The sequence below is a fragment of the Neofelis nebulosa genome, chromosome 13 (genome assembly GCF_028018385.1).
Source record: "Neofelis nebulosa isolate mNeoNeb1 chromosome 13, mNeoNeb1.pri, whole genome shotgun sequence".
Lineage (NCBI taxonomy): Eukaryota > Metazoa > Chordata > Mammalia > Carnivora > Felidae > Neofelis > Neofelis nebulosa.
Window position 1 is genome coordinate 86,442,907 of NC_080794.1, and position 15,747 is coordinate 86,458,653.

The 15,747-nt window shown below is 46.9% G+C and overlaps 1 protein-coding gene across 3 annotated transcripts in view; it reads right to left on the minus strand.

The window, feature by feature from the left end:
* The window catches only part of ADAM12 (ADAM metallopeptidase domain 12), a 351,526-nt gene that overhangs the window by 258,082 nt on the left and 77,697 nt on the right, over nt 1-15,747 (minus strand). For all 3 annotated transcript variants that reach the window (XR_009252729.1, XM_058698080.1, XM_058698079.1), the window contains exon 3: nt 2,244-2,317. Coding sequence is in view for 2 of the 3 variants with exons in the window: in XM_058698080.1 (XP_058554063.1) it covers nt 2,244-2,317 (74 nt within the window). In the remaining variant the exon portion in view is untranslated. The remainder of the gene's footprint in view (nt 1-2,243; nt 2,318-15,747) is intronic.

Here is a 15,747-nt window from a genome sequence, read left to right on the forward strand (position 1 = left end):
AAGTGAACAAATGAAGGCTCCCTTCAAAATGATCTTTTATACAAACTAGCCACTGTGCCACAGTCACTGCGTATCATACTATCCGCCTTAATAGCCAGTGAATCATTTTCAAAAAGAACCATGAATGAGGCTAGTGAGCCACTTACAGACTCAGAGAACCAGATGGGCACTAAGGACTGCATTTCTATATGGAAACGCCCATTATAAAGCTAAAGGAAGAAGTACACAGACTACGACATCCACCAAGAAGACAAAAAACAAAAAAACAAAAAAACCCTAAAGCCTTATTTATAAGGAAAAAAATGTATTTGAACAACCCTTGAAATATTAATCAGGATTGTGTTTGGTAGTAGAAGTATTTTATTTTTGGCTCTTTGTTCTTTTTTTTCTCCTACAATTTTCAATTTTCTACCGTGGACATGTATCCCTTTTAGAGTAAAAACAAATAAATTAAGGTTTTTATTAAGTGGATTTCCGTTCTCCTATCTGGAGTCCTACCACCATCTGAAGGTCTGGGATGGGCGCCACTCACACTGTTCCCCGCATCTCCCAAAATTCTGACAAAAGGAGAAGCCACCAAAAGCCAACAGCAATCCTAAAACCCCACTGAGGACACGATCACCACCAGAAGCCTTACTCTCTTTTGCTCTTTCAGGGAATGCCTAGTTTCGTCCATTGAGATAGTTGGAAACCACCTACAAAGAGCAATTTACAAAACTTAAAATGTCTCATGGCGTTCTTACATGGAAAAAAAAAAAGGTAACGTATTTACTTCGCTAAGAGAAACAGCAAAGGCAGCACAATTTTCTGCCCGGCAACCTGCTCATCCAAGATGCGTGCCCGAACCTCTGCTTTAAGGTCACCAAGTCACAAGGAAGGCTAAAAGCACATTATCTACTGCTAACCAAAGCTTTACCTTTTTTAAGTCTATTTCTTTCAATGCTTATTTTTGAGAGAGAGAGAGAGAGAGAGAGAGAGAGAACTACGAATGGAAGAGGGGCAGAGAGAGAGGGAGACAGAGGATCCGAAGCAGGCTCTGCACTGACTGCAAAGAGCCCGATGTGGGGCTCGAACTCACCAACTGTGAGATCATGACCTGAGTGAAGACGCTCAACCAACTGAGCCACCCAGACGCCCCTTTACAAAAGCTTTCACCCCATTTAACGGTGAGGGGTAAACACACAGGAAACATGAAGAGGCAGGTCGCAGGTCCCCACGAACAGCCCATGCTATCCTATTTGCTAGGGACCCTCAAATCAAAGCAGGGAGACAGTAAGCGATCTGACCTGCTCACGTGGAGACACAGAGTCAGATTTTTGCGACACGTGTCTCTGGCAGAACTCGTTCCAGGGAGGCTCTCTTACCTACTCTGTCACTGCAGCAAAAAGTCAGCACTTCACTGATACGTGACGAATAGGACCCAGTAATTCTAGAAGACAGAAACTCCTTTTTGAATAATGCGGCACTTGGTAACTTGATTTACAGCTTTAACTACAGATTGCTTATTAGGAACACACAGATCTTTCCTGGTACTAATCAAATAGCATAGTAAGGGGTCCTTTGGGTCTGAGGAACCCATGGGGAGAGCCAGGGTATAAAGGATGACAGGAACAGGGCTTGTGTTACTTTATGCCTTGAAGTAGACACAGTTTTCTACTGGGAAGCCATACAAAATATGTAATAATATTCATGTGCTCCAGGAAAAGCAATAGAATACCATTTTTGGAAATTCATATAATTTTGCAAAAAAAAAAAAAAAGGTCAAATTTTTAAACAAAAAGATAAAATAAATACTTTGTACCACTGGAGACAAGCTCTGAAAGATAAATAAACCCTTGGTATTTCTCAGGGAAAAAAAAAAAAGAGATTCTATTCATTTGAAGCAATTTCTCCTTATAGAAGCCAGGGATTGCCAAAAGCCAACTAATTATGGAATGCTGTTATTTGAACAGAAGATGCTTAAATTCTACCCTTGACAAATCAGGCTCTGAAAAAAAAGGAACATCAGAACTCGGAGAAAAACCTGCTGATTCACAGACTTCTTTCTTAGAGTGATACAATTCTTTTGTTTTTCCATTGGAATCATGTCTTCAAGTTAATTCCAGCCTCGGATGCAAACTGGATTATGAACCCATGCATTTCATTCTGTTTCTCTAAATGCCAAGGCGGGTGACACAGCATGTTGAGCCCACGGCTCCTCACTTTCTCCTGCGGCGCGGCAAACAAGAATTAACGTGACTTACTCGTTTCTTTCCAGGTTTACGATCAGCTCTTTGCTTTCCAGTTGTATTCGAATATTCAACACGTCCGGATGATTCTGAAAGATAAATAAGAGAAGTCAGCCGAGACACGTTTCACATTCACTTGTCAACGTTTGACTCTGCTCTGAAGGCATATGCCACGGAGGCAGAGAAAAAATACATTTTCTTCTTGGGACCGGTCTGAGACCCCCAAGTGGAGGAGACCAGGTCAACCAGGACCAGAGTCTGGAGGACGCAGCGCCTTCCGGGACGGCGTGAACATGGCCTGCACCCCTTTCCTTTGGCCACATACCCTTGAGACCCTTCTTCACTCTCCCCACTTCCCACGATTAAACTCCTTCCTCAGTTTCCCTGTCTCCATAAAGGGCATCTTCATTTCCCCAACTGCTCGTGTCAGAAAGGTGAAGACCCATCTGAAACCTTCTTCTCTCTCTCTAGCTTCTCCTACTCCATGAAGATCTCCTTCGGGGCTGCCCTCCAAACTGCAACTCCTGTAACACCTTATACACCTCTCCACCCCTCTCCAGGTCAATGTGCAGTCACTCTCACCGGGATTCCTGCAAAGCTGTCCTAACCTGGGTCCGTCCACCTCTGCTTTCTTCCCATTCATTCTCCAATGGCAACACGAACGTGTTTTGAAAGACACCTCCTCATCAACCCACCCCCTTTTGCAATGAGCCCGCACTGGCGCTGGGACTTTAGGGTCTGTATGGCTCTCCTCAACCACCTGGCCGTCACCACACTGGCCTTGCCAGCTCCTCAGACACACCGAGCTCCTCTGCAGGGCTCATCTTCGTGCATGCTGTTCCCGCCGCTTGGAACGCTTCCCCTCAGCTATCCTACTCAGTTCCGGCTTAAACGTCGGCAAGTGGAGGAAATCCTACCTCACTCCTCAATCTCATTGCAAGCCCATCTTCCCCGGTAGGCTTTCTTCTAGCCTCCTGCCCTTTCCCTCCCCGTAAGGAAGAACTTCCTTCCTCCTTGCGATAACTCAGTATGTTGACTTCCTCTTACTTATTATGTCCACAAAAGCACCAGAGAAATAAAAGAAGCCCAGTTAATAGTTGGTGAAGGAAGGAATCAATGAATAGGGCACACATCTGTGCCAACCTCTTCTTCTTACGAGGCAGACACTCTCCTCCTCTGGGCTCCAGGAAACCCAGCTCACGTGTGCCCATCTATCAGTGGGGGGGCAGGCACCTATGTTCTCTGTTGTGTCCCAGAAATCCCAATGAGTTTCTTGCCCTGCCCTGAGAACGCACCTGTATGACAGTGTCCCTTAACCCATGCCCTGCCAACCCAGGGCGGTCACATGTGCCACAGTCCTACTTTTGAGCCCAACCATTCAAAGTCCTTACCCAAATCAAAATTTATTTGCTAACTCAAAGGTATTCTATGAAGCCCCTCTGTGCTCCCTTTCCTGCTGTGCACCCTTAGAGATTCTGGTACAGTCACTTCCAACTCCCCTTTACCTAGGCCAGCATGTCTCAAATGGGGGGTTTACATAGCCATGGGGCATTTCTCACTGGGAGAATTTAAAATTCTTTAATTTAATTTTATAGAGACAGAGGGAATGGGGAGAGGGGCTGGGGGAGTGAGGGAGAGAGAGGGAGAGAGAGGAAGGAAGGGAGGAAGGGAGGGAGGGAGGGAGGGAGAGAGAGAATGAATGAATGAATGAATCTTAAGCAGGTTCCATGTTCAGCATGGAGCCCTATATAGGTCCCAATCCCACGGCCCTGAGATCATGACTTGAGCCGAAATCAAGAGTCAGACACCCAACCAACTGAGCTAATGAGGTGTGCCATCTATGTTGATTTAAAAAAAAAATTAACATTTATTTATTTTTGAAAGACAGAGAGAGACCGAGCTCACATGGGGGAGGGGCAGAGAGAGAAGGAGACACAGAATCCGAAGCAGGCTCCGGGCTCTGAGCTGTCAGCACAGAGCCCGATGCGGGGCTCGAACCCACAAACCGTGAGACCTGAGCACGAGTTGGACGCTTAACCGACTGAGCCACCCAGGCGCCCTGTCTAATATTCCAGTTTTAAAAGGCCCTATCATAACTCCAGATTTCAAAAGGCTGTTCTTACAACACAGCATTTCAACTACACTGTGGATTAACTAACCACATGTTACTATGTTACAGGAGAAAATGGATTCTAAGTTCCAACATCCAACGTTAGTCAAAATGAAACAAAACACTCGAGTTTTGGGAAAAGGTTAAAACATGCATTCACTAGTGCCATGTGACTGGGATAGCATCATAAAGGGTGAAACAATATGTAACTTTATTTTCAGGGCTGCCCTTGGCACATGTGGGTAGTTTCCTACTTCGAATATGGTCGCCATTAGCCACGTATGTATTTAAATGTAAATTAATTGAAATAAAATTTAAAAATCAGTTTATCAGTCTCACTGGACTCATTTACATTTAAAAAAAAATTTTTTTAATGTTTATTTTTGAGTGAGAGAGAGAGAGAGAGAGACAGACAGACAGACAGACAGAACGTGAGCAGGGGAGGGGTGCAGAGAGAGAGGGAGACACAGAATCCGAAGCGGGCTCCAGGCTCCGAGCTGTCAGAACAGAGCCAGACGCGAGGCTCGAACTCGTGAACCACGAGATCATGACCTGAGCCGAAGCCAGACGCTTGATGGACTGAACCACCCAGGCGCCCCTTCACTGGACACGTTTTAGACTTAACAGCAAGATGTGGCTAGTCATTGCCACCACTGGACAGCAGAGCAAGAGAACGTTCCTACCTTGAGAAAAAGCCCACGGACATTTCCGTCTTCATTGAGCATCTCTGAGTCAGTAATAAAGACCTAAAATTTGCATCATTCAATTGCTGCCCAAGCAATAGACGATTGTAAATATTGGTGCCTCAGGGGATATAATTAGGTGCAACCCCAAGTGTTTTTGTTTGTTTAAGTGCACATTAAGAAAGCTCTTCTCGATTTTAATTGATGAGTGATACCATTTTTGAAGAAGTTACTTAAGCTTGAGAGTTAAAGTGGTAAATTTCCATGTAAATGAAATGCTTATATATATTTTCTGGGTTTAAACAGACCTTGTTTTGTACAGATTCATTCCAGCTAATGATGAAATAAACATCTAGCGATGTTGGAAAAATTACACATCTTAACTGATGTGTTTTGACACTATCTGGTGTTCATAAGAATCGTATGGATTTCTGAGTGTTTGCTGGACTTTTAATTTTTTTTTATTTTTGAGAGAGAGAGAGAGCACGAGACTAGGGGAGGGGCAGAGAGGGAGGGAGACACAGACTCGGAAGCAGGCTCCAGGCTCCGAGCTGTCGAGCCTGATGCAGAGCTTGAACCTACAAACCTGTGAGGTCAGACCTGAGCCGAAGTCAGATGTTTAACTGACTGAGCCACCCAGGTGCCCCTGTTTGCTGAACTTTTAAAATTAGTATTCCTACTCCAATCTTATGCAACATTAAACACACATCACTGCTTTAGATTTTAATACAGTGTGCAAAAGTGCTTGTAAGTCCTGGATTTGCTTTTGAGTCTGCCACGGGGATTTTTGCCTAAATGTTCCTATATTTTCTGACACTGAGATTTAATTACAAATATGCATAGAATGTGCTTTCCAGGGCTTGAAATGTGTACTTCTCTCAGAAAATGGAATTATTAGTTATGTTTACAATAAAATATTAGAACAAAAATACATCTCAATATTTTGTCAACATGTCCCCAGCGTATGTATGTCTGTCTATTGGCATGTATTTGATATATGTGTATGTGTAAATAACTTAGTTACTTTAATTATAAATTGTCTTTGCCTAAGACATTGACACATGCATCATATTTTAAAGGTCAATTCTGACAATTATATTTGTGAATAAAAATAATATGTTCGCAGTCCCACTTTTTTCCTTCCCCCAAATTTAACTAGCCTCAACATTAACATTTATACTAATTCCACATGAAGGCTCTACAGGAGCTGTTATAACATTCCTATGTCAACATCTTTCAGATGAATACATTTTTCCCTAGGGAGGCAAAAAAAAAAAAAAGATCTTTATGTGTACATTTTAGTTGAGATTTGATGATACAGGAGAAATCAATGGGGAAAAAGAACAGAGAGCTATTTTCATGCAAAACCACTAAATGCATTAGATTGCTTAGCTTAAAAGCATGTATTCATTCCATTTTCTTTTGATTTTTATGCACTGGAGATAATGAACTTAGTGCTGGTTAAATACAGCATCCCTTTTCTGAAAAATGATATATTGATTACCCTAATGGAACTGTGTCTTTTATTGAATGCTTCGAGAACTACATTTGCTGAATAAATCAGTTCGATGCTAATCAGTAGGGGCCAGAAATGTTTTGACCATCCCCGTAATTCTACTTTTCTAATTGGGAAGAGCATATCCAAATGGGTATATAAAATGTACCACTACAATGTTAAAAAGAATAAAATAGTTATTCGGGTGCTTACCCCTCAGCTGCAAAGTCAAAATACTGCCAGTATCTTAGAAGCCCCCTGTATTGGTTTGTGAAGGTGGCCGTAACAAAGTACCACAGACTGTGTGGCTTAACCGACAGAAATTTATTTTCGCACAGTCCTAGAAGGTTGAAGTCCAAGGTCAAGGTGTCTGCGGGTTTGGTTTCTTCTGAGGCCCTTCTTCTTGTAAATTCCTCGCGGAAATTGGGCGGCTCCCCCACATGCTGTGCTCGGGTAGTTCTGCAAAGTAAGGCGCCAGCCAGAACAACACTGCCCTGGTTTTACGTATCCACGGGCATTTCTCACCAGGAGAATTTAAAATGTTCTTGCGGTCTGTGAGTTTGAGCCCCGCGTCGGGCTCTGTGCTGACAGCTCGGAGCCTGGAGCCTGTTTCCGATTCTGTGTCTCCCTCTCTCTGACCCTCCCCCTTTCACGCTCTGTCTCTCTCTGTCTCAAAAATAAATAAACGTTAAAAAAATTTTTTTTAAATAAATAAAATGTTTTTATTTTATTTTATTTTATAGAGAGTGGGAGGGGGAGGGTTGGGGAGAGTCAGAGGGAGAGAGAGGGAGAGAGAGGGAGAGAGAGGGAGAGAAAGAGAGAAGTCATCTCTTGAACCCTCACTGTTGCCCTATTCTCTCTCTGAGGTCAACCACAGTGCACCTGCCCAGCACACTGTACTTAACTGTTAATATGAACAGATGTCTAAAAGTGACTTGCTGATTAGCTATGGTTTCTTCCTCGTTGGCATTATCCACGGTGTGCTGCCTTTCTTTTACCTGCGTGATTGGGAGCTCACCCAAACTTGAATTTAAATTATTTCACCCGTGGTGGATACAAAATATCTCAGCAATAAATGTAGCTTTCCATGGATGCAGGGATGCCACCGACTGCTTTTTCTCTGATGGACGGGGTGATACACAGCATCATCTCCTTGGTGTGTCTATGTCCTTAAAAAATAGCCAATTTTTAGGGATTAAAAAAAAAAAATAAGATGCCAGGGAGACACCGGAAGGAAGAGAATCACATGAAAGAAAGTATCCAACGTAGGGTCAACAGCCAAGTCCTCTCCCATCCTGGCTTCTAGGTTACCCTTTCAAAGAGGATGGTCAGTTCTTTTTTGTTTTTTTAATTTTTTTTTTTTTTTACATTTATTCATTTTTGAGAGACAGAGCGCAAGCGGGGAAGGGGCAGAGACAGATTGGGAGACACGGAATCCGAAGCAGGCTCCAGGCTCTGAGCTGTCAGCACAGAGCCCAACGCGGGGCTCAAATCCACACACCGTGAGATCATGACCTGAGCCGAAGTCGGACGCCTCACCGACTGAGCTGCCCAGGTGCCCCGAGGATGGTCGGTTCTGACCCAAACTCACTTATCTCAACCATTGTTACTGGAGGCACAGAGGGATCTAATTTTTCAATCAGGATGACAGTATTAAAATACTGCATTTGAGGGACTGTGAAATAACTCGATCCCTCTCCAGCACTAAACAAATGCTTCAGACTACAGCCCTGGCATTCATGAAGCACGAGGGAGTCATTTATTGCTACGAATATTTAGAGGCAATCTTGATTACCACTTTAATATTAGTGGGCTGGTTCCACAGCTGGGAAGATACGCACACCGTGGCCTGCGAGAGGACGGAATCGAATTAACTGCAGAATCGCAGAGGAAGGAGTGAAGGCATTACAGTGCCATAATGGGGCGGGGGGGGGGGGGGTGCGTGGCTTGGGGCCTTTTACTTATTACATAAATGATGATAATGTTTACTCATGAGTCATTGATCTTTTTTTTTTTTTTTCCCCCTGATGGAAACTGACCTTAGCAAACACCTTGTTAAAATGTGCTGAATGGCACATATTAATCTCAGGTAAAATCCGCTTTGGAAATACATGTAATGTCATTTTTAAGGTTTTCGTGGGTTAAAATGTCGAATTATTTTTAGCACAGATTCTTCTTAATGTGTGTCTGTGACGTGACGGGGTTTGCAGATTTGCAGCCTCCTCCTCCCTTCCCGCCACAAAAAGTCACAACCTCGCGTGCCTCTGGCGTGGGTGATGCTCAGAGTTCAAGCTCTTTATCCTGTTGCTGCTGGACTGATCACTAATGCTTGTTTGCAGCAAACGGTTTCGATTTTCATTTTAGATGACGTCAGCGATACAGCCAAACCATCTTACGAGCCTTATTGTTCCATTGAAATGATGCTGGTCCCCGCTCCGGGCATCCGTACGCAAGGGGTCTGTAGTCCCCTGTGCCCGGCGTCTGGCTGAGGACAAGGGCCGATTCTGAAGCAGACACAATCATCTGCCCCCTCCTGGAGCTCACCGTTGGGTTGTAAGAGGACAGTGACAACATGACTTGACAGAAAGAAATCTGGAAAACACCACGATGCAGGTTTCTCGAACTTACCGCATCTCAAATTCAATTTTTATTTTACGGCACCTCCTTCCATTCCAAAGAGGAAGGTGGGAAAGATCAACGCTCCCTCTCCACCAGGACCAGCCCAGTGACCACACTCTCCCTTAAAACCCTTCAATGGTGGCCCATTGTACCCAGAATAAAACCATGGCCTTTACACCATGCGGGGTCTGGACTCTGCTCGCCACCATTGAGCTGGCCAGGCTCCAGCCAGCTTCCAGGCCTCTCCACCTGCTGACCCTCACTTCCAGGTCTCAGCCTGGACGTCACTGCCTCAGAGAAGCCCCCCGCCCCCCATGTCCCTGGGGCTCTGAACTCACAATCCCAGGTCCTGGCCTGCCTCGTGGACTTCCTGTGTTGTGATCACTTATGGGTGTGTTTATTTCACTTGTTGACTGTCTATCATCTCCTAGTAAAACAGAAACTCGGCGGGGCGGGTGGGGAATTTTTCTGCCTCGTTCCCCATTCTATTCCCAGCACCAGAACAGGAGCACCTAGAAACATCTGTGGGATGATGGAATCAGGTACAAAGCCTGTCAGAGATGGCAGAAGGAAGGCTGTCTGAGGGGGTCGTGAAGGAACCCCGAAGCCATAAGTGTCAACTCAGGGGGCATGAAAGGGACATCGGGACTCTCCTCCCCAGTTGGATCTGTCCCCGGGCAGAAGGCGACAGTCTGTCCCTCTGCCCTCGACGGGCTGCCTGCCTCAACCCTGGAAGCTGATGTCCACCGTGGACACAAGTGACCACACAGAGGACCCCCCTTGACACCGAATTAGGATAATAACTTGTGTTCTGTTCCTTTAAAGAGGGTGGGAAGGGCTTGCCGGAAGCTGAATTCTTCACATCTATTCTTGGGACTGATAAAAACTTCCAGGGACTCCCCGCTCCCAGCCTGGCTCTCAGCATCCCCTGTCCCTCCTGCTCAGTTTCTTCGGACCTCAGTGATAAAGAATCTAAAACAGGGCAGAGAGGTGCAGAGCGGGTGGCAGGAGGAGGAGGGCATGTGGGGGAGTGTAAATCAATGTGAAACACGGGGCAGACCGGCAGGGTGGGGGGTGGTAGGGAGGACCAGAAATCAGAGCCACGTCCGGATGCGGAAGGTCAGGGTAGGAGAAAATTGAGGAAGGCCCATTTTACCACTTACTGGTTATTAACTGCCCCTGGCTTGGGGAACCGTACCCTGGACACGTGGTGACACGGTGGCCTGGGGACAGGACTGTATGTTGACACGGTGGCCTGGGGACAAGACGGTGTGGTGGCATGGAGGCCTGGGAGCAGGTGCCATGCTGGTGAGATCACGTTGCTGCAACTGGCCTGTGACCAGGGCCCAGGGGACACCAGGCCCCACGTGGGTGTGGTGCCACGTCCTCAGGTCTCCGCTGTCTCCCAGCCTCTCTGCCTTCAGACATCGTTATTGGAAGGAAGGAGAGAGAACCTTAGCTTTGCGCCTGGGTGCCTGCCGGGGGCTCAGGAATATCAGGGCGCGGAAGGCAGGAAGCCAATGGCTACGATGGGACTCTGCCATCAGACATGTACCCGAACGACTCGCACGACTGTCCCCCACCCCGCGCGCAAGGAAATGGCTTCCGGTGAATGTTCAGCGTCAGTGCGGGCTGCACCTCCATAAAACAGGTCTTGGGATGGGGGATGCTGTCGTGTGGACAAGGCCTTGGCTGGGTACCAGGGCCCAGATTCACGTTAGCATTGTCACACCAGCTCCGGCACCCTAGAAGGACGTCACAGAGCCTTTCTCTGAAGGGCATCCTAAATTGGAAGTTTGTACACCCGCAACAGTTTCTCCTCTTCTGATTGCAAAGGAATCATAATTTTAAATAAAAAAAATGAACTACTTAATTTCATCTTGGAAATAAGTGTTTTTCCATTGAGGAGGCTGTGCCCTGGAAGGGGTGTGGGGAACTCAGGCTGGGCACCTGTCCACAGACTGGCTGGATGCTGCCACTCAGATCGCAAAACTGTGGGCCGGAGGCCACGTAACTCTGCTGGGCCTCAGTTTCCTCACCAGGAAAACAGGGCTAACTGCGCTTTTCCTGTCTCTCAGTGTGGTCAGCAGAATAATGTAATGGGTCCTCAAAGATGTCCTTGTACCGATGCCTGGAATCGGTGAACATGCGGCTTTAGTTGGAAGAGGGGACTTTACACGTGTGATTAAAGGCAGGGCTTTGAAACAGGAAGATGATCTTGGATTCTTCAAATGGACTCAATGTAATGATGAGGGTCCTTAAAGCAGAAAATACTTCATCGCTGGGGTCAGAGAGATGTGGCACGCAGCGGCCTCTAGAAGCTGGGAATGGCCATCAACTCACAGCCAGAAAGAACACTGCTACCTGGCCCTCCGACCTCAAAGAATTCCGTCAACATCTCAAACGAAATAGAAACAGATCCCCCCAAAAAGGCAGCCCTGTGAACAGCTTGATTTTACCCTGGTGAGGTCTGAAGCACAGGACACAACCAGAGGCTGTTGGTCACGGCAGCAACACAACACTGATATAATCAGGAGCGATTGCCAGGAGGTTCAAATGGGATAACGTCTGTTTGGAAACCATCATGCGTGATGAAGCGAACACGCATTTCAGTGCTAGAAATCCAATCACAGGTGAAGCCGCCACTTTGCAGCATGACATTGACAAAATACCAGTCGCTTATTATTTATTGCCATGTACCCAAACAGCTATTCTTTGAGGTTTTCTGTATTTAGATCGAAATAAGCATAATAATTTTCTTTTTTTTTTTTTATTATTTAAAAAACAATTTTTTTTAACGTTTATTTATTTTTGGGACAGAGAGAGACAGAGCATGACCAGGGGAGGGGCAGAGAGAGAGGGAGACACAGAATCGGAAGCAGGCTCCAGGCTCTGAGCCATCAGCCCAGAGCCCGACGCAGGGCTGGAACTCACGAACCGTGAGATCGTGACCTGAGCTGAAGCTGGACGCTTAACCAACTGAGCCACCCAGGCGCCCCAAGCGTAATAATTTTCAAGTTAACAAGTTTTAAAAAAGAAACGTTATACATTCATCAATTGGAGGCCTATCTTGGGGAGATGGCTGAAGGCGCCTAGCTCTTCCCTTCCATACGGAAGAAGATCTTACACCTGTCTGATCAGTACCGTAGAAGGAAGGGAAGAGTCTGTGAGACCCACGTGGCTACCGTACAAGACGGTGAACGCGCTTCACTGTGACGTGACATATACTGAAGGAAATACTTCCTGAGGTTTGCTTACTGCTATAATCAGCAGCCAGATATTAGAAAACAGCACAGAGCATTGCTTTTTGGGGAATGACTTGCCTCGTCTTAAAAGACACAGCCGTAAAAAAACACGCACTGTGTTTATTAACTGGACAGCTTGGCTTTTCAATTCAAAGTTCATTTGTCTAACTAATTTGTGTCTGGAAACATTCGTGTATCATATTTGCCTACAACACCATTTCAGAACCATCAGTCGGAAGAAGCTAATGACGTGAGTTGCTAGTTTGTTTGCATCCAAGCTGTCTTCCAGAGAGAATATCCCGCTCATAGGTTCACTAAGGGCCATTTATGAAGCATCATTGTAATCTCTTTGAAATAAACATTAACAGGATATAATAAGCCCTTTAAAAAGTAATCCTGCTATCGATCGGAGCCACTAAGTCACTGTGTATTAACTGAAGCCCAGCGCAAACACGTTTTCCTAATACAAACAGAATTACAGCTAATTGCTAACTTTTTATGAAACACGCTCTAAATCCTCCACGAAAACTCACGCTAGAAGCTTCACAGAGACGTCAGAGAATTCGTGTTTCGAGCGTGACTGTCATCAGCGCTCCCCGTCGTTTGGCCTCTCGTGTGGTTTCTTGGGGTGTCTGAGCCTCAGAATCGGGAGGAAAGGGGAGCACCGGAAGGGGCACGGCTGGAGCAGGAGCTCCTCCCAGTCAGGAGAAGGAAGGCGGGGACAGGCTAGGGGCCCGGATGGTGCAGCCCAGCGACCGAGGACTCAAGGAGAGCGAACCAGGGACTCAGGTGGCCTCCCAGGGCCACCACACAGACCCTCACTTCCCGAGGCAGGCAGGACCTGACACCCCTCAAGGATATCGTTTTCTATCTTCAGCCTGGCTCCGTCTGGGACAAAGAGGGCCTCGACTCGTACCCTTTGCTGAAGGAAAGTTCGAGTCCAACTCTCTTCCTGTTAAAATATTAGGGAAACCAACCAGTCATACATCTAGTGACACGGCAGACTTTGTCCTCTGCACTGAAGATTCCCGATTACAAATCCCTAGCTCCGCTCCTTCTCTTGAGCCTCACATGGGTTGTAAATGCCCCCCAGGTCACGTCCGACGAGTATCTTATCCGCAACCCTGACGTGCAGGTTAAAACTCAACTTACGCCTCGCATCTCCCCTGCCGAGAACACTCCCTCAAGTGACCCCCCACCCCCACCCCCCTGCTTCGTATCTCTAGTGTCATCGTCAGCCTCAAAAGTCACACTGTCGTCTGCCTCCTTCCTTCCTCTTGGCCCCATGTTCAGTTAGTGGTCCAGCTCTGGATTCTTCCCCTAGAGCAGCTCTGTGGCTCTGCCTGTGTCTGCTGTGTGGTCCCCGCCTGCTCTGCAGGCTCTCACGACAGCCCGCCCCCCTCACTGCTCCCTGGCTGTGGGGCTCAATTATACTTCTCTCCTCTGGCCCGGGCATGACACGGAGGTTCCCCGGCGTCCCCAACTCCCGAGTCTGCCCAGTCCCCCTTCACCCCCAACTCACAGTGTCAGAGCAGGCTGACATTTTCTGCAAAGGGCCAGATGATAAACAATATATATTTTAGAGAACAAATAGTGTCAGCTATGGCCCCTGTCCCGACGCTCCCACTTTGCCCGTGCAATGCAAGGACAGCCAGAAACAAAAGGTAAACGAACAAGCACGGCTATGGCCAGGAAAACCTTATTTATGGAAACTGAAACGCGAATTTCATATCATTTTACGTATCATCAGATATCATTCTTCTCTTTTTTTTCCCCAGCCAATAAAAAATGTAAACAAAACAACATGCTCGAACCTGACTGAGCCCCAAAACCACCTGGAGGGCTTGCTGAAACACGGACTGTAGGGCCCATCACAGAGTTTCTTACTCAGCAGACCCGGGATGAAGCCCAGGCATCTGTGATTCTAGCAAGTTCCCGGGTGGTGATGATGCAGCTGGTGCAGGGACCACGTTCTCAGCACCGCTGTGCCAGGACGCAGTGTGGTTTCCCAGGGTGGCAATTCGTGAGGCCCCCTCAGCCTGCAACCATCGACGGTTTGGCCCCAAGTGCAGGCACCTAGTGCCGTCAGGCTGATATAGTTGCTAACATGAAGAGTCAGGAGAATCCTCAGACAAATCTGGACGCGGAGTTCTCAGCGGGGAAAAACAGGAGGAAACCGGCAACCCTGGGCTTGCCCACCAGGTGGTAACGATCGGCCAAGATGGAACAGAAGCTGCCAGCTCTCCCGGCCCCCACCTAGTGGGTCTGCCCATAGTGGCTGCAGGGCAGAGGTAACGTACCATCTCGCGCCCGGCCAGCCTCACTCGTTCGTAACACCAGCCTGGCTCCTAGTGGCATTCAAGTTCACCAGAATCTCTTGTCTAAAGTTAAAAAGGATGCGGACAGAAATAGGATGACTGTAAACATACACAGAAGGATGGACGAGCACACCTTTCCTTCTCTCACCTTCCCTGCTACTTTGTGAGCTGCGCCCCATCCCTTAGGGTCCCTGAGACGCTCCCCGCTTGGCGGCTTAGGTAGCACTCTCCTCTCTACGCTTGAAGCCACACATCCACATTCTGCCGGGGGGAGAGTTGGTTCTGTCCGCTGGCTTTATGATCACAGAACTGTAAGCTCCTTGAAGCCTGAGCCAACTTTGAAACCGCATCAAAATGCCTCAGGCACCGCCTTCTTGCAGGTACGAAGCACAAAACCAACGCTTACTGCTTTCATTGCCTTGATCGCTACATTTAAAAAAATATTGCTCACACATTCCTTCACCAATTATTTACATGCCTTAAGTACAGGCCGTCTGTCCTGCTAACCAAATTTGCCCTTGGCTACAAAGCTCAAATTCATTACCGTATCTTGTTTTGCTGAACAAATGAATATATTGGCTACTTTGCCGTTGATGCTGTGTTGACAGAGTTAGGCTTAATCTCATCCTTGATACAGAAAACAGTCTTTGCGGAAGCATCACCAAATCCTTAGCCTGTTTTGGGCCTCCCTGGGCTAGCCTGTCTTAAACTAAACCATGGAAGACGGCACTGAAAAGGGCCGCTGTGGAAACTGTAGGGTTTCTACAAGGACAATACTGGCTGCCTTCAAGTGGATATGAAAACTGAACTTCACAGTCCGTCCTGTGCCTTCACTTCCACCACTGACACTGGCCATGGCTTTGCCTTTGGGATGACAGCCAAGAGCGCACAAGGGGCTCATTCCCGGTCCTACGGGAAGTGGAAGGAGTGGCTACATTTCTATGAACAACAACTGTGCAAAACTGGACAGAGAGTCAATTTACCTGGACTTTAAAACTAAGTAATGTTGACTTGACAAAAAGTAAAAGAGAAAAAAAGAAGACAACTCA